This window comes from Amborella trichopoda, chromosome 13, assembly GCF_054954075.1.
Source record: "Amborella trichopoda isolate Santa Cruz 75 chromosome 13, AtrichopodaSantaCruz75HAP2 v2.0, whole genome shotgun sequence".
NCBI lineage: Eukaryota > Viridiplantae > Streptophyta > Magnoliopsida > Amborellales > Amborellaceae > Amborella > Amborella trichopoda.
The window spans coordinates 8,733,271-8,754,889 of record NC_142348.1 but is presented as its reverse complement, the minus strand read 5'-3'; the positions used below and the strand labels follow the sequence as shown (position 1 = coordinate 8,754,889).

The window sequence follows — 21,619 nt, the reverse complement described above, 5'->3', positions numbered from 1 at the left end:
GACTGCTGTGGCGGGCCTCGGTGGCTGCCACTTTTTGGGTCATCTGGAATGAAAGAAATGCCAGAATTTTTCGCAGTCAGAAATCCACCATAGAAGTTTTAAAGGAAAGAATTAAATCCTCAGTCATTTTCTGGGCCACCCACTACAATCTTTTCAAAACCTCTCCCACCCTGACCTTCTCCACAGCTGGGCTACCATTCTGACCTCCCTAAAGATTACCTCGTTCTTCCCTCTGGAGACCACCCGATGAGGCCCAAATTGAATTCAATTTCGATGGGTTTTCTCTCGGCAACCGTGGCCCAGCAGGTATAGGCTGGCTATTTCGCAACAAAGACAGCAATACTTTGTTTTCTTTCTCCATCCCAGTTGGGCATTCAGATTCTCACTGTGGAAGCTTTAGCCCTTCGGGAAGGACTCAGGAATTTTGATCCTTCTTGGGGCCAATCCCTCAGCTTCAAAGGCGACTCTTTCTGTGTTGTCTCCTGGGCCTCAGGCTGAGCCTCCTGGGCCTCAGGCTGAGCCTCCTGGCCTTGGAGACTCGACAATGTTTTTGATGAAATTACTGATCTCAGTAGGATTTCCCATATCTCTTGGAGACACATTTGGAGAGAAGCTAATGGTGAGGCCGACACCCTCGCAGCTGCCTCACTCTCTCAAGCCAATTTGCTTACCACGCAGGGAACTGTTTAATACTTTTTTGAGCACGTGTTCCCCCCTTCAGCTTTGGTTCTTACAAATTTGGTTGTCAAAATATCACTGTAAAGCATTTTTTCGGTTAACTATTTATTTTGTATAGGGCATCTGCCTGTGGGTAACATATTTTTTGGCTGGAACCTGTCTGTGGGTGGCCAGCTTCTATGTCTCCCCCTTTGTACTTATTTTTGTGGTTTAATAGAGTTAACATATTCCAAAAAAAAAACTGTGACATTCGTTTACCACATCTTTCTCCCAAAATCCTCTCTGCCCCTTCTAATATAAGCTCATCTCCTCTCCATTGCTCACTTGCATGTGCCTATTAGGATACAATGTCTCTGTCCTCATATGCAAGCCTTTCTATATCTTAGGATTAGTCAAAAATGGGGATTTGTTCTATAAAAAATTGGGTTTGGGCAATAGACAGCTGCATGTACATGACGATGCAACTGCCCATCCCATTTATTATCTATACTCTTCCAATAGTCTTTTTCATTAGAATCCTTATGTTCAAAAGTTGCAGCAATAGCCTCTGTGGCCCAATACCTCATGGGAGGCCTAAAATTACTATTCGAAATCCTCAAGGGCCAAGTTACTCGAATTACATGGGCAAGTAAGGTTTAAAACTGGCTCCCATTACCCTTCCTAGAACATACGAAATCCAAGTGAGCACTTGAGCTAACCATGACTCTCAGGCCATCCTTTTTCTGCTAAATACAAACAGTGCTCTTGCAGCAACTGCTCCAAAGGGAGCCCACGGTTTTAACCCCCCACCCCCCCACCACAAAAAAAAAAAACCTCCAATGGAGTGTTTGCCCATATTATCAGCAATAACCCTGGGCCACATGTCATGGTCACCACTTCTTCAACAATGTTCTTAAACATTCCAAATAATGTCTTCCCTATCTTTAATAATATAGAGGCATTCGCAGACCTCAAGAAAACTGTCCCCCTAATATATCTCAACTAAATGTTTATGGCCCTCTTTCACATCACTGCACCCATCAACCATGATGGAACATTTATGGTTGGCCCCATCTCCCTATATGTTGAAATGTATCCCTTAACCCCTTCCACATTCTTCTTTTGTTTTTTTTTTGAGAAGAGCAGTTGCTGCAAGAGCATTATCTGGCCGTTACAGTCAATCTAAAGTCTAGTACTTAATCACCAATCACCACCCAAATCTCCTATCGTTCCATGCTTAAACAGCCACCAATTAGGCAATTACCTACCGAAAGTCCCTAACCACGAATCTCCAATTCAAAATTTCCAAACCACAAATCCTCCAATAAACTGACAGTAAATCACCACTCACCAAAATGTGCACTTCACAAGAATCACAACTCTACAATACAAAAAGTCACACAAAGGCAAACCTGTTGGCCATTGTAAAATTTAAATTCGTATTAAAATTAGAAAACCCTAATTTTTTACGAAAACCTGGACAAGTACACAAGAACAAAACAATAAAAGAAGAACCTCACTTTTCTAAAAAAATATTGAATGAAGTACTTTAGTAATTGAAAAAAATAGTATTCATATCAATAGTAATAGTCAAAATAGAGAAATCTTAAGATACTAAAAAACACCAATCCTAAGTATGGAACAGCTTCCAATTTTACGGACCTTGGGTGCTCCAATTGCATGTCCAACCGGTTGACCTGGTCTGTGCCATCCTATTTTAAAATTCACTGGCTTATGAAAACTGTACAAACAATGCTTATCATGATGAATCGGCATTTGAAGAGAGTTATTTGACTTGTTTCAACTTTCAGCTGGAACAAGTCAAGCGAGTTCATGGGTGACTCATGAATCGTGTCCGGGGTTTGGCCAAAATGTTGGCAGCATGTTCATACAAGACCTTATTTGGCAGGTAATCGTCTCAGGCGGACTTGGGTGTGTCTAAAGTTCGACTTCACCTGATGGTTCTTTTCGATACGAAGCGTGCAAGGGAAAACTTGATGTTGCGTCAAGGAGGTTCAATTTTCATATTGTGACTGGTGATTAAGAGGTTCACAGAATATCTTATGGGAGGAATGCAAACAACTGGAGGAAAAGGATAAATATTGCATAATTCAAGTGGACCGAGAAAACAATTTAGGGAGGAAAAACAGGGGAAGGGGGGGTTGGTGAGTGAGAGCTGTCTAAGTAGGTTCCTTCAAACTATCTTGTCTGCTCCATTTGTTTTTATTTCCCAACTTTTTTGAATCCTGTTTCTTTCCATATTTATTTTAGGGTTTGTTGTTTTACTAAATTTATAGAATGTAATCACCCGTTGCTCTCTATGAAGTTAAAATGCAATCCTGTATGCTTGGCATTTGATATGTCACAGACTTGTACTTGGTTGCGGTTTTTTAATATAGTTTTACATGCCACCACATTGTTCATTTTACATATTATTGGTCATAAGATGGCTTCATTTAATTCTTTCTAGCTGTTCTCTGATAATATCCATTTTTTCTTCTTTTTCTGGGATATCGTCTGCATCAACTTAAATGGTTTGTCTTGAACTTTCTGTGCAGGGATGGGTATAATGACTTCAATACATTCTACATGCAGGTAATAGGAATTCTGTCTTAGCATCTGAAAATATATTATATCCGTCCAATCATTTATGCAAGCTCTGTTAGTCTATCCCAACGACCATCTTTCAAAGCATTTTGTTACTCTTGGTGAATATCCTGTACTCAAATGATGTTACTCTCTTAAATACATTGGCTTATAGGGTAGAAATTCCAATTTTCGTCCCTTTTTTTTTCTTTTTTATGTTTCATCAGAGTGAGAATAAAAACCTTTTTTTTGGGAAAATCAGAGTGAGAATAGAAGACTTGGATTGATAGACCATGGACCTTCTTCAAAATGCAGTGGACAAATATTGAAATACTCGCATAATATATATTTCAAATGGCACTAGAAACCATTTTAAGGATAACTGATGAACATTCATGCAGTAACAAGAGACTTTGGAAAAGATGCCTCCTCATTGGAGAGGAATTGCCCGAAGAACTGCAGTTTGCTGGTTGTCCAAAGATTAAAAATTGAGTATGGGTGTTGAGAATGGGATTACAGTTCTTATCGATAGTGTGGGAGTAAACCTAGTCATGGATACACTATGACTTAAGACATGATAATATTGTTCTAAAACACGAGCAGGTTGATACATATTCTGTTTTGAAAGCATATTAACTGAAATGGACCATCGTTCATGCTCCCCTGAAACTTCAATTCCTCTAGCAATCTGCAAAGAATTACCTATGTTTTACCTAGTATTCCTGCATTTTACTTTATAGGATGATGTTAAACCCATATATAACGTTACCCAAAAAAGGGAGAGAAAAAAGAAAAAAAGATTTTGGATGGTGTTGATATGGTGTGCTGCTTGTGGTATCTATTCATGACTGTTTATTGAAGCATCTCTATTTATTAAAACTGACCTCTTTTACCTTTTTCTCTTTAAATCTTATTGTTGGAAAATGTGGTACATTAGTCAGTTTGTAATTGTCATCCTGAAGATTATTTTTCCTTTAAGGTAACTTCCCAATAAAACTTGACTTACATTTTTGTTGCTAGGAAGATGTTTGTCTTTGGTGTGGTTCAAATGATATTCCAATTCCTCTTCTATGTTAAGACGTTCTTTTAGTTTTTCTTTAACCTTTAAGATATTTAATTTGCACCTAGAATCAATATCCTTTTGCAATGTCGTGTTTTCCTTTTTTCCCCAGTGATCGACATTTCATGGGTATCCTTTCCTGTTTTTTATCTTTACCATTCTTGTCATCCTGAACTGGTTTGCTTTTGGAATGCTTTCTGATTCATAGAAGTTCCTTTCTTTTTTTTAAAACTGTTAACCTTGATTCATAGAAGTTACTTTCTGGAACTGAGATATTTGGTTTGATTTATATTTTTCTCCAGTTGCTTTATTATCTCTATAAATCTAACTGACTACGTACTGTTTTTACTCTCTTGTGGTATTGTGACATTCATGGATGTGGGAAATGTAGGTGCCCAATGAAATTCGTTTTTTTAATTATTTTTGCCACCATTATTACTTTGGAAAAACACCCTGGAGGAATTATAGCACTGTATGACCTCTGGAAACAGATTACATGTTTCGTTGTTCATACTCTCCGTGAATTGTTTTGCAGTTATTCTTTTGGAGTATATCCAATTATGAATTTCTAGCTTCTATTGTATTAGATTAACATGTTTCTTTTGTTTCACTCCTCTCTATCTCCATGTGTGTGTGTGTGTGTGTGTGTGTCTTTTATTTTTTATTTTGTTTTCCTAATTTACAGTTCTTTATTCAGGCAGCGTCTGGAACTAAAGGGGGTTCAAGTGGATCACCGGTTATTAATTGGCAGGGAAGAGCAGTTGCCTTGAATGCTGGAAGCAAGTCTTCAAGTGCTTCTGCATTTTTTCTTCCATTAGAAAGAGTGAGTTGCTGTGTTTCGCATTGCTGCTGCTTTTATTTTCTTCTTACTCACAGCTTTGGTGGTTTTCAAATGTTATATATATATATATATATATATATATATATATATATATATATATATATATATACACACATAATATTTGAAACACTGGTGGTCTTTGAAGATGATTTGCAATTGAGATTTAGACTGGGTTTAGGAGAGCCACCCATTGGAATTGCTAATTTGGTGACTGCTGCTATAGGTACTGAGAACCACCTACCAAGGACTCGGTTCCACTCCGGAATCCCTATACTGCCGTCCGGGGAGAGGGATTTTGCTCCTTCACGATTCATAAATTTTAGAATCCTGATCCTTCCAATTAGGGATCAAGGTCCTGAGTTACAAGGGTCTAAATTTCCTAGCATTATAGTCTAATATAGTGGTATAGTGTAATGTAGAAATGTGGTATGATGTAGTAGTATAGTATATCTACCGGTGGAGTATAGTATAGTGGAATATACTGCATAGTATAGTATATATTGTATTGTTGTACTGGTATATAGTAGATATAAGGAAGAGACTACGTAATGCCTATGGGCGAAAATGAACAGGATTTTCGCCCATAGGCTCGGTGCTGTCCGATTTTTTCGGACGGTCTAGATTAAAAGACCGCCACGAACATAGCATGTCCGTTGCATTTTTTAAAGCTAAACCGCAACGGCTCTACGAGAGCCGTTGGGGGGCGAAACACTATTCAAATTTGCCTATATGCAATTTTAAAAGTTTTCCTAGAAATAAGTATAATAGCATATAGTGTAGTGGAATATAGTACTATAAAGTATAAAATTTAGTATATGGTGTAGATATGGGGACTTATGGCCTCACTGAGGATATGGCATTTAATAAAGCAGAATGGAGAACTAGGATTCATGTAGCCGACCCCAATCAATTGGGAAAAGGCTAAAATGATGGTGATGATGATGATTTAGTATATGGTGTAACGATATAATGTTGTATAACATTGTGGTTTATTGTAGTAGTATATACTATACTACCATATTGTAGTTGTCATACTGGTATATAGTACATATAAGTATAATAAGATATAGTATAGTAGCATATATGCTATACCACCATACTAAGTGTGCTCTTGGGCCCTCGACTTTTAACCTGAAGGAGCTTGGTCTTGTATGATTTACCATTTCACTTGAACAAGTTTGGATCGAGCTCCTCCACATATTGGGATCAAGGTCCCTAGCTTTTAGGGTGTACGGATTGTAATCGGTACCACAGGGAGCTTTGCTTGTCACGATCCCAAAGTCCAGATCCTGATCCGGGATTTGATTTGATCCTGATCCCCGGTAAATATGGGTGCGGCGTTGTGCTCTATACAAAGGAGACAAAGGAGGGGTGGGGACTTCTTTCCAAATCAATCATAAAAGGGGGTTAAAGAGCAGTCTTTGAGTGTCTTCTCTTTAGCAAAAGGGCATGCAAACCAAACTCTGTTGACTGACATAGGTTCCTTGATACTGTTGCACTTTAAGCTATAAAGTTCCTTCGTGAACACAGTCTTAGACCACATTGGAATGGACCGAATAACATGGATTTTTATTCCTCCACCTATTTAGGAGTGAAAAATGGCCCAACTTCATCTGCTCCACTGTTCAAGGGTGACACTTTTGTGTAACCCTTTTCTTAAAAAAATGCAGACAAAATGCCCTTAACATGAAAAAAGAGAAAAACTGTTTTCCCCATTAGTGAATCACTACCTTGCTTTATGGAGTTGTTCAGCCTCCAAATGGGGCCTTAAGATTATACATTTGTTATTGAAGACCTAAGTTAGTTAGGAATCGGGCTTGGGTCAAGATGGTAGCAGCTGGGTTTTCATAGCACTACATCTCAAATTCCATTCCCATGTAACCTTCTCAAAAAAAGAAAAAAAAAAAGAAGACCTAATGCTACCGAGGAGTAATTCATCATCATCATCGTCCAAGCTTTATCCCAATTATTTGGGTCATGAATCCTATTCCTCCATTCTTTTCTAGCAAGGACAAGAAGTAATTACATTTTGTATATACTTCAAACTGAGTTGTGTTTACGAGAGTTTTATCTTACTCACTAATTGGAAGCTAGGATTGTGTTCTATAAATAATAAATTTGTTTAAAAGGTATTGAGTGGACACCCCCCCCCCCCCCCCCCCCCCCCTTCCTCTCCAAAAAAAAAAAAAAGGAAAAAAGAACAAAAAGAAGAAAACCCACCTGCCACGTTCGTATGTCACTCGCTACATTTTCAGTTTTATTATGAGCTGGCCTAAAGTTTTGTACTTGATGATTTGTGATTCTATTTAGACTCGAGGATGCATGAGTTCATCAGAAGAATCTATTTTCTTTTATGCTGATACAGCTCTCAATCTTCTCAAACAAGTGAACCCTGTGTATTTTAAAATAAAATTGCAAAGGATAACAGTATAACTGCTCAACCAATGAAAGTTGAAAGTTTTTATTAAAATCAAAATTTCCATATGGGTCTCGTTTATCATTTGATGTAAGGTGATATGATTCCAACTGCTAGATATTGACTGTTGTATTGTTGCTGTTTACAGGTTGTGAGGGCCCTAACGTATTTGCAGAAGAACAAGGATGCTAATGGAAATGTTTGGGAAGCCACAACTATTCCTCGTGGTACCCTTCAGGTTTGTCCATTCTCCGAAGTTTTTGTACTCTTGACATACCTCTCTATTACTAATCAAATGCTGGAAAGTAAATATAAAGTTCAATGGAAAAATATTTGGATTCTACTTATGACACTAAACATATCGTTGTCAAGGAAATATAATTATAATAAGCATTGCTGTATCAAAATAATAACATACCTCCTAGATCACTATTGAGTTATTCCCCTACTGAAAAAGATAAAAATGGATGTAGAAAGTTCTTATTAATATGCACCTTTCTATTATTAAGCATAAATTGTCATTGTTGTCCGTCCAAAAATCATTGGAATCATCAACTGACCCAACAAAGTTGTTTTATAGTTGGAAGCAGTTTCATGGAAGCACAAGAAGCTTCTCTTAATAAGCTGTTGGGATCTTGCCGTTGAATTTTACATCACTTGTTTTCTTCCATGTGGCATATATTATTGTCCAGCTTATTTGTTCCTTTTTTGCAATTCTTTAGATGACTCTACTGCACAAAGGATTTGATGAGACTCGACGATTGGGACTTAAAAGCCAAACTGAGCAGGTAAACATGCTGGTTGTTATTGAAATTATATTTTTTAATTGAATATAAATGCTTGTTTCTTGTTTGTCTTGAAAAAAGATTTCCGTCTTCATAAGACTGACAAATTTTTGAAATTTTATATATATATATAAAAAGCGTAAACATGTACTGAACTTTTTTTTCAAGATTTTCTGCTTTAGCTCTTTAATATGTTGTGACAGTTTCTTTTGTATATGATGATTAGATTGTCAGACAGGCATCACCGATTGGTGAGACTGGAATGCTTGTTGTTGATTCTGTGGTGAGTTGTTTATTCATCAGTTGGTTGTCTAGTTGGTGCTACAGTATTTAGTGCAATATGTAGCTAAGTTGGTGGATGATATTTTAAGTAGCTTCACCATCACCTATGAGCATTTGGCAGGTTCCTGGTGGGCCTGCACATAAGCACTTGGAGCCAGGGGATGTGCTTGTTCGAGTGAATGGGGAGGTAATCTAATTCTACTTCAATCTCTTTTCCGAAGTCCAGTTATGCATCTTCTAGCATGTAGCTTTGGCTTGAAAATGGGCCATACCACCATCCACGTAGAGTTTTCTTTATTGATACGAACTAGTTTCAAGGCATAAAACTGTAGACTGCAATTTGCTTTACTATTTGTAAAGAAAAATTCTATTAATTTGTGTGCCTTTAATGACAAGATGTATTGAAAATCATTTTTATGTTTTTCTTTTTATCTTGATTTGTTAATTTCACTTGAAATTTCAAACCTAGACTTAATACTCCGCTATATCCCATGCTAGTTAACTAGTTGGAACTTGAGGCATATACTATCATACCAATTTCAAAATGATTTGACAAAAAAAAAAAAAAAAAACTGTGCATACTCTCTCTCTCTCTTTTGGTGTTTCTTTTTTTCTTTTTGGTGCGGGGTTTTTTGGGGGCGTGTGTGTGAAGGTGAAAGCATAAACCTTCAAATTCTCCGAACCCTAAGAAGGGTTTAAAACATGACTAAAAGTTTTTCACAAAGGAAACCCTGGATCTATTTCGAGAAGGATGATAGAGATGTTTCCTTTCTATAAAAATAAAGTGTTGTGCATGTGAAGTTTACTATTGGATTAGCATTCTAAAATAAACCTTGTGCTTGTATATGTGGTTGGCATGTATGTTACTCTAGGCATGTGTGTACATATCCTCACGTGCTTCTTTGTTCATTCTTTCTGACTTAAAATGACATTGCACCTTAGGTCATCACACAGTTTCTGGTACTCGAGAAATTGCTGGATGATAATGTTGAGCAAACAATTGAGTTACAGATTGAAAGAGGTGGATCTCCAATGACAGTGAAATTGACAGTAAGTCAAAATTCTTGTACTTATATTTGGTGGTGCATTTCCTTGAAGTTGCATTTTCAACTATGATTTATTGTGTGGTGTGCATGTTCTCTTAGGAAATGCATGCTCTTTCATTATGTTGTTACTTCTATGTACCTAATATGACCTAACAATGATGCAGGTTCAGGATTTGCATTCTATTACGCCTGATTATTTCTTGGAAATCAGTGGTGCAGTGATTCAACCTCTCTCCTATCAGCAGGTTAGTTACGTAAGGGGTTCTGCTTCCATGTTTGGAAAAGATACTGGTTCCTACTTCTGGAGACCATCTATATTACCATTGTTCTACTTGAAAATTTCTGTTTGCTAGAACGACTTGTAGGCTGACAATGTGCAACTGCTTGGAGAGAATTGAATTTAGAGGGGACTGGAGTGCTTGTGAATATTTGCTTGTGGATCATGATCATACACACTTCTATGCAGAAATGCAATACCATGCACTTGTGTGTACATGTTAGATAGGGTCTTCCAAGACATTGCATGGACCTTTCAACTATAATCCGCTGATTAAGCATATGTCATAAGTGTGTATGTTCTCAAAGACCATGTGACACATGTTATGGGGTTAAGAATATATATGTGTGGTTAGGTGCCTTAATCTCGCCCTCCGGGTCGGGTTGACCTGGTGGTGTGGTTTCGGGTTCGAGATGGACCCGGGACCTGAGATCACTCTCTCGGGAACCTTGTGAAGAAGACACGGGCAGGAATACCAACCAATGATAGAGGAATTAGGGTCGCAAGGTGGGACTCACCTCGCGTGGGTCCGTGATGCGCTTGGGCTAACTCTCCTGGGCGCCCTCTTAGATCACGAAGAATGCCCCCCTGGCCTGTGGCCGGTTTGGAATCGCCTCCCTTGACCTATTTTCTTCTTACCTGCAAAACACACACACACATTAGAGTACAGACAAGTGGGTTTGAGGACCCCACCTTGTCATAGGATGAACACACGTGCGTGTGTACTCAAGGAGAAATGAAAGAAATGGCATAAGAGGGACCATGTCAATTTGACAGCCTTACGACGTCTCCTTGACAAGGGACTTTTAGTAAGATCCTATAGTAAGGAAGAAAGGGGTGGGATAGAGGAAATGATAGAGGAAGGGGAGAGATGTTTGAAGGCTAGTATGTCTTTCAACTAGTCCTTCTGATAAAGGTGGACGGAGGTTGGTTTGGATTTCACCCAACTCCTCAGAGGCAAAGAACAAAGATTTTTGTAAAGAGAAGAAGAAGAAAATGAATGAAAGAAATGATGAAGGTCAGCTTGGTTCTCGCTGAACCCTCGAAGAATGGAGCCGTTTGACCCGACAGCTAGGCGAACGTAGTGACAAGACTAGTGCGATGATTGGTTTGGCGCGACAGCTAGACGAGCACAGTAACTGGATCGGCACAACGGCTAAGCTACTCGATGACCAGACGGACGCCGCGATTAATCTGGCACAGTGACTAGTCTAGCACGGCAGCTAGACGGGCAGGGTAACAAGTCCGGCACAATGGCTAAACTACTCGACAACAAGAATGGCATGACGACTGTCCTGACACGGTGACTAGTCTGGCGCGCAGCTATATGGGCACGGTAACTAGTCCGGCACAACGGCTAAACTACTCGGCGTCAGGACTAGCACAACAGTGCAAGTGCAAGGCTCAACCAGCCCTCCAGTCAAACAAGAAAAAGGAGATGAGAGATCAAGGAAATTGTGCCCAGCAGTGTGTAAAAGTGAGAAGGAAGAAAGATCATGCTCGGCGGTGTTCACTGTCGTGCGCAACAGTCAGAGAGAAAGGAAGGAAAATCACGTTCGGCAATATGCGCTGCTGCGAGCAACAGACAATGAGAGAAGTGAACATCACTCTCGGCAGTATGCACTGCCGTGTGCGACAAGCTGATAGGCTGAGAAAGAAAATGGACATTACGCTCGGCAGTATGCACTGCTGCGCACAACAGACAAGAGAGAGAAGAGAAATCATACTTGGCATTTGCACTGCCGTGCGCAACAAACAAGAGAGAAGAAAAATTACGCACGGCATTTGCACTGCCGTGCGCAACAGACAAGAGAGAGAAGAACCATTACGCGCGGCATTTGCACTGCCGTGCGCAACGGACAAAGGGGGGAGATGAAAGTCATGCTCGGCATTTGCATTGACGTGCGCAACGAACAGAGAGAGAAGAGAACGTCACGCTCGGCAGTAAGCACTGCCGCGCGCAATAGGCAGAGAAAGAAAATAAAATCATGCTCGGCATTTGTACTGCCGTGCGCAATGAACAAGGAGGGAAGAGATCGTCACGCTCGGCAGTATGCATTGCCCTGCGCAACAGACTGAGGGGAACATGAGACGAGAAAGAAGCAGAGAGAAAAAGAAAGAGAAGAGAAGAAAAAGAAAGAAGAGAAAGAGAAAAGGAAAGAGAGAAGAAAGAAAAGGAAAGAAGAAAGAGAGAAAAGGAAAGAAGAAAGAAAGAGAAGGAAAGAAGAAAGAGAGAAAAGAAAGAAGAAAGAAGAAAGAAGAAAGAAGAAAGAAGAGAGAGAAAGTTTACCTTAAACCCGGAGGTACCACCAAAAGTCTTCTCTCTCCTCTCTCTTTCTCTAAGACGTGACCAAATCTCAAGCAAAAAGTAGAATTTTATTGATTTTCTTGGTTCCATTACATGAGGTGCGTGCTTGTTTATATAAAAGTGGGACCCGAAGGTGGGTGTACACTCAAAAGTTGACCTAATTGTTAGAAATTAACAATTAAGTGAATTATAAATATTCTAAGAAAATGGGGCAAAATGACGAGTTTGCCCTTGCACCAACAATCCATGAAATTCCAATTGAATCCCTGCTGTGCCCAAGAACTCTTGCAATCTTCCCGAGTTGGTTCGAGGTCTTTCCGGTCTCCATTCGGCCGAAAGATGATTCTTTTCTTGATTGGCTCGGCCGTTTTGATACCATTTTCGAGCCACAGATCGGGTCTTTGGGCCACGACCGCAAAGTGCAAAAATCACGAGGAACGTGCGATCTTATTTTAAAGACTACGCGCGTTTCTTGATGTTCTTCGATGATTTCTTCGCTGAATATCGACGAGCAAGTCGTCATGAGCGTTTGGCGACGAATGTGGCTTGACTTAGTGTCCGAATGACCATTTTCTATTTTTTATCCTTTGGCCGGATTTTGGTTTCTGGTGACCGGAAAGTGCAGCAATTTCATACTCGTCGCATGTCAAATCTGATCGTCCATCACGTGCGAGGTTCGGCTCTGATGACGCCTCGAACCTTGTGCTTGTAATGGGTCTGATTTCGGGTCGATCTGACGTGCGAATGTCATGATGTGGCCGCTCAATCGAGGTGTTCTCCTGCTGGAAAACCTGCAACCTTGCCTTGAATCGTGATCTTCTCTCATGTTTTTCTCTTGGCTCGGGCCACTACATGGGTAGTGCCACATATCAAAATGCTTGGGTCGACGAAACGAACACGCCCGTAAAATTTGAGCTTGATCCGGCTTTGGATGAGCGAGATATGGCTTTTAAAAGTTGAGCCCGAAACCCATGAACACAGTTTCCATAAATGGAATTTGGTCCACTGAGGGTGCACGGTAATAGCGTGTGACTTATCCATTTCGGGTAATTTGGCCATAACTTGGTTTAGGAATGTCTGATCAAACTGAAACTTGGTCCCTGGGGGTTTTCGGATGTTCCGGATCCAATGACGGTGGTCCCATGGTCGTTTGAAGCTCCGATGATAGGGTTGTAGTTATAAAGTCCATTTCAAGGCGATAGAGGCTGATTTTCCCAAAACTATTTTTGTGTTTGTACTGCCTTAGACTTGTCAGATTGCGATGAAACTTGGCAGGTGTTCTTAGGAGACCTTTATCAACATTCTTGATCGCTCTTGGGTCATTCTGAGACTGTTGGAATTTTGCTTCTGGATCAGGGCTTATTATCCTACAGCTTCCATAGTCTACTGGCACTTGGTATTTGTGGACCTAGGTCGCAAATTGCTTTTCTCTTTATTCGCAACGGGGATACAAGTGTTAAAAAATACCCTTAAACAATGTGATGGTTGATTTTACTAATATACAATTGAGAAAGAAATGCAGGGTATTTGTTTCCTATTAATTTTCAATACGTAACTACACAAATTTAATGCTTATGACATTGAAGATATCATGAATAAGGATCGTCTATTTTTTTGTTTTTCACACATTTGGCAATTTTATAAATAATGGGCTTGAAAGGTTGTCATTAAGACAAAAAATGCATGAATGTGTGAGTCCAATATGTGTGAATCTGCAAGTTCAAACTTTCGACGGATGGTGTTTCTTTAACAGTCTAACCCAAAATTTTGGATGCCTTTAGCTTTTAGTTTATAGAATTTTTTTTTGTGTGCATCTGAGCTTTTTTAACAAGTTTTTAATATTATTCTTTTGAAGAAGCACTGCATTATTGCATGGCAGTATCCTTGGTTGGGCCTTAACGTTAACCCACCATTTTCTTGATCTTGTTCAATGCTATATTAACAGTCTTCCTTAACAGTGGAAGGGGTTAGAATTATAAGAAATGTCCAATTCTTTCCTTTTTTGGAATATAGTTTTGTTCCAAATAAGAAATATGTTTCACCTGGCATGTGTTATTACTTAGTGTCCTAGACTTCTTTTAAATAAGCTCATTAGCTAATGAGAAGTGGAGTGTTAAAATTTTCATGAACTACTCTTATATTTGGAAGAAAATTGATTAGATTTTTTCAGCTGGACATTTCACTATCTAATGCATTCATATTGTTATCTGGTAACAGGCCAGAAACTTCCGTTTCAACTGTGGCTTGGTATATGTTGCGGAGCCTGGGTATGTCTTTACGTTTTATACTTCATGGGTTTCTGTCATTTTCCTTTCTTGGTCTTCCTCTATTTTCAGATTGGTCCTGTATATTTTTTTTTGTTATCCCAGGCATCTTCTTACATATGATTTGTAATTCTTATTAATATATTGTTAAGGACCATTAAATGAGATGCCTTCAAACGGGCATGAATTTTTGCTCCAGGCTTGGAATATCAGGAACTTATGTTCCAACAATGCTGTTGGCTGAATAGTTCATGGATCGGATAGAGGCTACATTCCTCTGGAAATGATTCACCTTTCTTTGTGATTTGTGCTTTTTTCACGGGGGAATGTACATCTTTTCAAATGTTGGAGAAAGATGCTTGCAACCTCAGGTGATTACTATACATGGCACATGCTCAAGCTTCGATGGAGCTGACTGGAGAGCTTCTCACACACAAGCCAAGGGGAGAGTTTCTAGGGTTTTCTTTTAGGAGAAAGAATCTATGAGAGAGAGGGCGCTTGCTGGTCTCTTGGAGAGAGGATGAAGAGGAGGTGCATAAAGAGCTAGAGGAGAGAGGTGTATGAATGGTCGGTTTCCTTAATAGTAGAAATCGCTCCCTCTCTTGTCCTCCCCTCTATTTATATTAAAAATTCTCTGGTTTCCTATCAATATGGAAACACTCTCCTCCTTAATTTGTATAGGACTTCATTCAGATTGCCTCTATGTTAATTCCTTTGCTAATTAGAATGGGATTTGAACTAGATTTCCTCATCCATGTCTACTAATTTGGATAGGATTTAATCTATATTTTGTCATCCAAAACTAGTATTTTGATTAGGATGTTCAAAATCCTTATCCCACTCAATTTATCTCACATATCAATCCTAAATTTGTTAATGTGCCTTACTCTTATAGCCAACATGGTTAGCAAATCACATCCCTGTGAGGAATCATTCCACCCAAGAGTCGGACAACCCTCATAAACCAACATTTCCCACTTCAGTCGGTGCAAATATGAGTAAATCTCTCTTCCTTACTTTGCGAATGTGTCATGATGAAAGAACTATCCCATATGCCATAAATGAAATTCGTCGTGAGATATTTAAAAACTAGCACATCCCAATTGGGAGAACCACATTAAATTTCTATCAAACTAATGTGGACCGCCTCTACTCTTTATTCAAAATTGCTCCAACTTGACCTAGACTTTGTGATTCAGTATTCTCAATTAATACCTCCCACGCTTTATACTCAGAGAATAATCAACCTCATTGTACACTCATGTTCAACTTATTACATGAAAGACATTTCTCATTAAAATCTAGAATTTCAATTGCAATTAAGTAATATATTTGATTTAGTATTTTTTAAAAACACTGTTTACAAAAGATTACACTTGGTAGAAACTCGATATAGCTGACCTGCTAAGTGTCATGATGTGCATGGATGTCTCTGGTACCAATTATAATCTGATGCCAGTGGTCTTACCCCAATCTCAATGTTATTCGATTTGACCACTTTTCTACCTTTGCTTCGAACCTAGTCGAATCAAATCACCATGGGAAGACACACTAAACTAGCTAGATCACATCTCCACTTTCTAAGATAGTCTTATGGTTTATGAGAGCACTTGGGTTCTTAACAACTGGCATTTATCACATGGTATAATAGGAGACAGGGATCATCTTGTTCACCTCTATGTATATAATAGCAACAACAACGACAATAATAGTAATAGCAGCCGTAGTAGTAATAATCTTGCTAAGCACGTGTGATATGATCCATGTTGTAATTATACCATACAGATTTTAGTTCTGTCGTTGCAATTATGCACATTAAGGGTTGCCCCAATGTGCCTCACATGAACATCCCTACTGCTCACACCTGGCTTTTATATAGGCTACGTGATTCAATGGGATGTTATATAGATCATGTCAATTTCTGATATGGAATCTCATCTCATCTCAATTCACACACCTCGCACATTGCATCCTCCAATGTCCCTGACATTGAGGGTGGTTAACCTTGCATGACTAGAAAATCTAGCCTGCTGAAAATTCAACTAACAAGGATCATGTGGCCTAGTGTGCAATATTTGTGTCCAATGAACAAAAATTCGGTCGCCTTGCAACCTAGGCGTCTGTCTAAGCGGTATTTTTTCCGAACCGCCTAGTCGTGGCCTAGGCGGCATGTTCTAGGCGGGTCCGTCTAGGCGCCCGCCTAGGCGCTCGCCTAGGCGTTAAAGGTGCCTGCCTAAGCGATGTAAAAGACGGCCGCCTTGATCTGCACCTTTTTATGCCACTTGTCGGAAATGCTTTTTGCATGTAACAATATTTAGTAATTTATTGGTGAACCAAAAAATGGTATTAATTTAGTTTTAATTATTATCGAGACGGATTAGACTTTTTATGCTACTTGTTGAAAATGCTTTTTACATGTAACAATTACTAATTTATTAGTAAATCAAAAAATAGTATTACTTCGTAATTTTTAATTTATCGAAAATGCTTTTTGCATGTAATAGTAATTATTAATTTATTGCTACACCAAAACAATAATATTAATTCATAATTATTAATTTATTGAAAATTCTTTTTGCATGTAACAGTTATTAATATTTTATTGGTAAACAACAAAATAGCATTAATATGTAATTATTAATTTATTGATAAACAAAAAAATAGTATTAATACAGTTTTAATTAATATATGGAGGGATTAGACTTTTTATGCCACTTGTCGAAAATACTTTTTGCATGTAACAGTCGTCATCATCATAGCTTTTACCCAATTAATTGGGGTTGGCTACATGAATCCTGATCCTCCATTTTACTCTGTTAAAGGCCATACCATCAGTGAGGCCATGAGTCCCCATATCTTTCCGAACTACTTCCAACTACGTCATTTTGGGCCTACCCTTTGCCCTTTTCAGTCCTTTCACTTGAACTTACTCGTACCTCCTAACAGGTGTTGTACATGGTTGATGCTACACATGGCCAGCCCTCCTAAGTCTACTCTCTCTCATCTTATTGCCTATTAGTGCCACACCTAAATTCTCTCGAATGGATTCATTTTGAATTCTATCCCTTCTTATCTTGCCACTCATCCGTATCAACATCCTCATCTCCGCTACACTTTTCTATGGGTATATTGTTTTTTGTCCGCCCAATATTTCACCCCATAGAGCAAAGCTGGTCTCACAACTGTTCTATAGAACTTGCCCATCAGCTTCATTGGTATGTGGCGATTGCATAAAATTCTAGTTGCATATCTCCATTTCGTCCCATAGAGTAAAGATGGTCTCATAATTATGTGTGCGACATCTTCCTTTGTCTCTCCATTTTTCTGAATGACCGACCCAAGATATCGAAAGTGCGGTCTTTTTTGTACTTCCTGACCGTCATTCTTAACTACTTCCTCGTCTCCACTTCTATTACTCTGTCTTAGTTCGGCTAATTTTCAAACCTTTTGATTCTAGAGCATCCTTCAAAAGTTCTAACTTTGTGTTGACTTCGTTTTAGGTTTCATCGATCAAAACTATGTCATCTGCGAACAACATATACCACGGGACCATATCCTGTAGGTGCCTAGTTAAGTCGTTCATAACGAAGATAAAGAGGTACGAGCTCAATGCTGACCCTTGATCTAGACCTATTGTCACTGAAAATTCACTCATCTCTCCACTACTTGTTCGTACACTAGTTAGCGCTCCATCATAAATATCCCTCACCAAGTAGATGAAGTGTCTGGAGACTCCTTTCTCTTCCAACACTCACCAAATCAAATCTTGAGGTACTCTATCATAAGCGTTCTCTAGATCAATAAAGACCATGTGGAGGTCTTTTCCCTTTAACTCTAAACTTCTCAATCAGTTGTGTAAGTAGGAAAATAGCCTCAATTGTTGACCTTCCTAGCATAAAACCAAATTGGTTTTCAGATACACTCGTTTCATGGCATAGTCATTGCTCATTCACACTTTCCAGAGCTTCATAGTATGGCTCATAAGCTTGATCCCTCAATAGTTCGCACAATTCTGTACGTCTCATTTGTTCTTCTAAATAGGTACCACAATATTTTTTCTCCATTTGTCAGGCATTTTCCTTATTTTCAACACCTTGTCGAACAACTTCATCAGCCAGTCAATGCCAATCTCCCCCATGCACTTCCAAACCTCTATCGGGATACCATCTGGTCCTAAAGCCTTTCCTATCTTCATCCTTTTCAAAGCTTTTTTCACCTTCGATATCCTAATCCTACGAAGGTATTTATGACCTCCACCTTCATTTGTACCAACAGTTCCTTCTAACGCTATGTTCCCATAAATTAATAACAGTAATTATTAATTTATTGGTAAATTAAAAAATAGTATTAATTCATAATTATTAAGTTATCAAAAATACTTTTTTACATGTGACAATAATTATTAATTTATTGGTAAACCAAAAAATAGTATTAATTCATTTTTAATTAGACTTTTTATGCCACTTGTCATTTTGCGTGGCACAATAATTATTAATTTATTGGTAAATGAAAAATAGTATTAATTCGTAATTATTAATTTATCGAAAATGCTTTTTGCATGTGATAGTAATTATTAATTTATTGGTAAACCAAAAATAGTATTAATTCGTAATTATTAATATATAGTATATGTAATAAAATGGGGGGAGGTGTGGGCGATCCAACTTAAAAAAAAAGACAACACAGGTTGTCTTTGGGTCTGGGCACCTGCCTACCCCGAGCCCAAACTGCCATGTTTTTTAACATTGTTTGTGTCCAAACCATACACGTGCATTGAGGAAATGGTAATACCATAAAGCAATAATATCGAAATTTCTAAGAGAGAATAAGTAGAAGTGTGAGTTGTGAATTATCGGTTATCTCTATGACTCCATTTCTTGCAACTTTTCCTAAAATCTGTGTGCACACGTGCGTGTGTCTAATCTTAAAACAAGAATTCTTGTTTTGCACATGGAGATAACTAGAGGTGCTAGAGGTGAACAAGTGGTCATGGTTCACAAATGGTTTTGTACTAGTAGCATATGTTTTCCGCTCGGAGTCCCCATCTATGGATTCTATCATTTGTGAATAACCTCTTTGATGCCAAGTAAATCAAGGGGCCTAGTATGGATTAGACTTTTCCATATAGCTTTTAGGACCTCTTTTATGTTCTCATAATTTCTGATCACCTCGTGGACACTCTTGAGAGAGAAGTACCCATCTTGAGAGGGAACCTAGTTGATTTCTAGTGCCCATCATTGCGTGCAACTCCATGGGAGTGCTCTTTGGTGACTGAGAGAGTGTGTCATGTATGTTTTTCCTAGCACATGAATCTCTCCTTATGGTCTTGGAATCCCATAAGTTGTGTCTCCAAAGGTAGTTCTTCCTAATTAATGTTGACAACATGGACGCTGCTCCACTTGCCGACTCCCATCCTACCTTCACTTTTGGGTTTACAATCCGAGTTCCAATTGTCAGGACTTGGGTGTTTTTGGTTAAGTTGGTTACCCCATAGGAAGGCCTATTGAAGTTTCTCAAGGGTTATTGATTGTGGTGTAGGGGAGTATATTCACTGAACACCAATGTAGTATGATTGGGGTGCGATAAGAGTTTATGAGAGTTAGTATTCCTGGGTATGAAAGTGATGCAATTTTCCAACCTTCAAGCCTAGGCAGGAATTTATCTAATGGAGCTTGGCAGTGGTGATATGTAAGTTTTCCTTCGAAAGTGGAACCAAGGTAAGTTACATGTAGGTCTGGGGGTTGCAATTCAAAAAAAGCAATGACTTTGATTTTAATAGAGTTGGGGGAGTGGAAGAAGAATATAGTTGCTTTGATGTGGTCTTTTAGGGTCCTGAGATGGTTTGAAGCGATCAAGGGAGGTTTTGAGGGATTGGTGAGCTTGTGGATGAATTGCTCCAAAGACCAAAAGGTCATCTATATAGAGTAAGTGGGAAGGGGGTGGAGGTGACTTTCCAGTCTCATGCATGTCAATGATCTTGTTGAAGCATTCCATGGCTAGAATGAAGAGGAGAGAGTGGGTTTCCCTGTCTTAGTACTTTTTGTCCTTACAAAGTCACCAAAAGGGGTCCCATTTAGGATTATGAAGTACCTAGGGGTGGCAATGCCCATTTTGATTCACTTGATGAGGACTCCCCAGAATCATATCTTTTTAGTTTGTTTAAGAGAGTCTCAGTTAACGTTGTCAAAAGCTTTGTGAAGGTCAACCTTAAGGCAAAAGTAGCTTATTTGTTGTTATTAGCCATACTGTACGTAAGTTTGTGGGCTATGAAGGCTTTCTTAAAGATGCTCCACCCTTGAAAGTGTTGTGTTTTTGTGGCCTTTAAAGGCCTAGAGAGCTTGTAAAAATGAATTTTTATTATGGAATATGCACTTCAGCAAGTGTGTGTGTTGACTAACACAGAGTTGGGCGGTTTATGGCCCTGATTATGTCAAAAACCTTTACCCCTAGGCATATGATAGTAGGTCATCCCTTGTTGAGGTCGGCGAGATGCCCATTGATGATGTTTGTAGTCCAGGAGAACTGTGTGGTCTCCTGTATGCAGTTTTAGGTCTATGAGGGCAAAACCCAAAGCCTCAACAACCTTTCTCACAGAATATACACATGACAATTGCATTACTGGGAAGTAGCCCTATAGAGGGACACGTGTACATGTGCATAGAGAGCCCCTTTTGCACTGTGGTGACAAGTGTTAGACTTGCGCTTAAAAGGGGGGACTGAAATCTGCATTCCAAGATCATGGTCCTATTGCTTATTGTTGAAGTTGGACAAGCCAATCATGAGCTCTTGCCGTGAGACTGTGGGTCATGGGTCGTTGTTGGGTTGGATAAGAAAACAGTAGTGGATCATGGTTCTTGGGTCAAGTGGAGTGCCCTTATTGTTGCTAATTTTGACCCATTAATAGCAGACCATTTCTAATATATTTTATTTTGGTATTAGAAATGTTTTACAATTTTTTTCAAAACTTTAAAAATTTATTTATACTGTAAAATTCATTAAAATGGCAATTTCAAAAATTTTCAAAACTTGGAAGGCCACATGTGGGGACCAAGGATCTTGCCCCCATGTGTGTGTGCCGCCCATGTGTGGGGTGTGTG

General features: G+C 38.9%; 1 protein-coding gene across 11 annotated transcripts in view; it reads left to right on the top strand.

Moving 5' to 3' along the window:
- The window catches only part of DEG7 (DegP protease 7), a 61,708-nt gene that overhangs the window by 19,017 nt on the left and 21,072 nt on the right, over positions 1–21,619 (top strand). For all 11 annotated transcript variants that reach the window (XM_088857166.1, XM_088857161.1, XM_088857165.1 and 8 more), the window contains 9 exons: positions 3,216–3,252; positions 5,001–5,126; positions 7,709–7,798; positions 8,283–8,348; positions 8,572–8,628; positions 8,749–8,814; positions 9,570–9,677; positions 9,838–9,918; positions 14,476–14,525. In XM_088857166.1, coding sequence (XP_088713292.1) covers positions 3,216–3,252; positions 5,001–5,126; positions 7,709–7,798; positions 8,283–8,348; positions 8,572–8,628; positions 8,749–8,814; positions 9,570–9,677; positions 9,838–9,918; positions 14,476–14,525 — 681 coding nt within the window. The remainder of the gene's footprint in view (positions 1–3,215; positions 3,253–5,000; positions 5,127–7,708; positions 7,799–8,282; positions 8,349–8,571; positions 8,629–8,748; positions 8,815–9,569; positions 9,678–9,837; positions 9,919–14,475; positions 14,526–21,619) is intronic.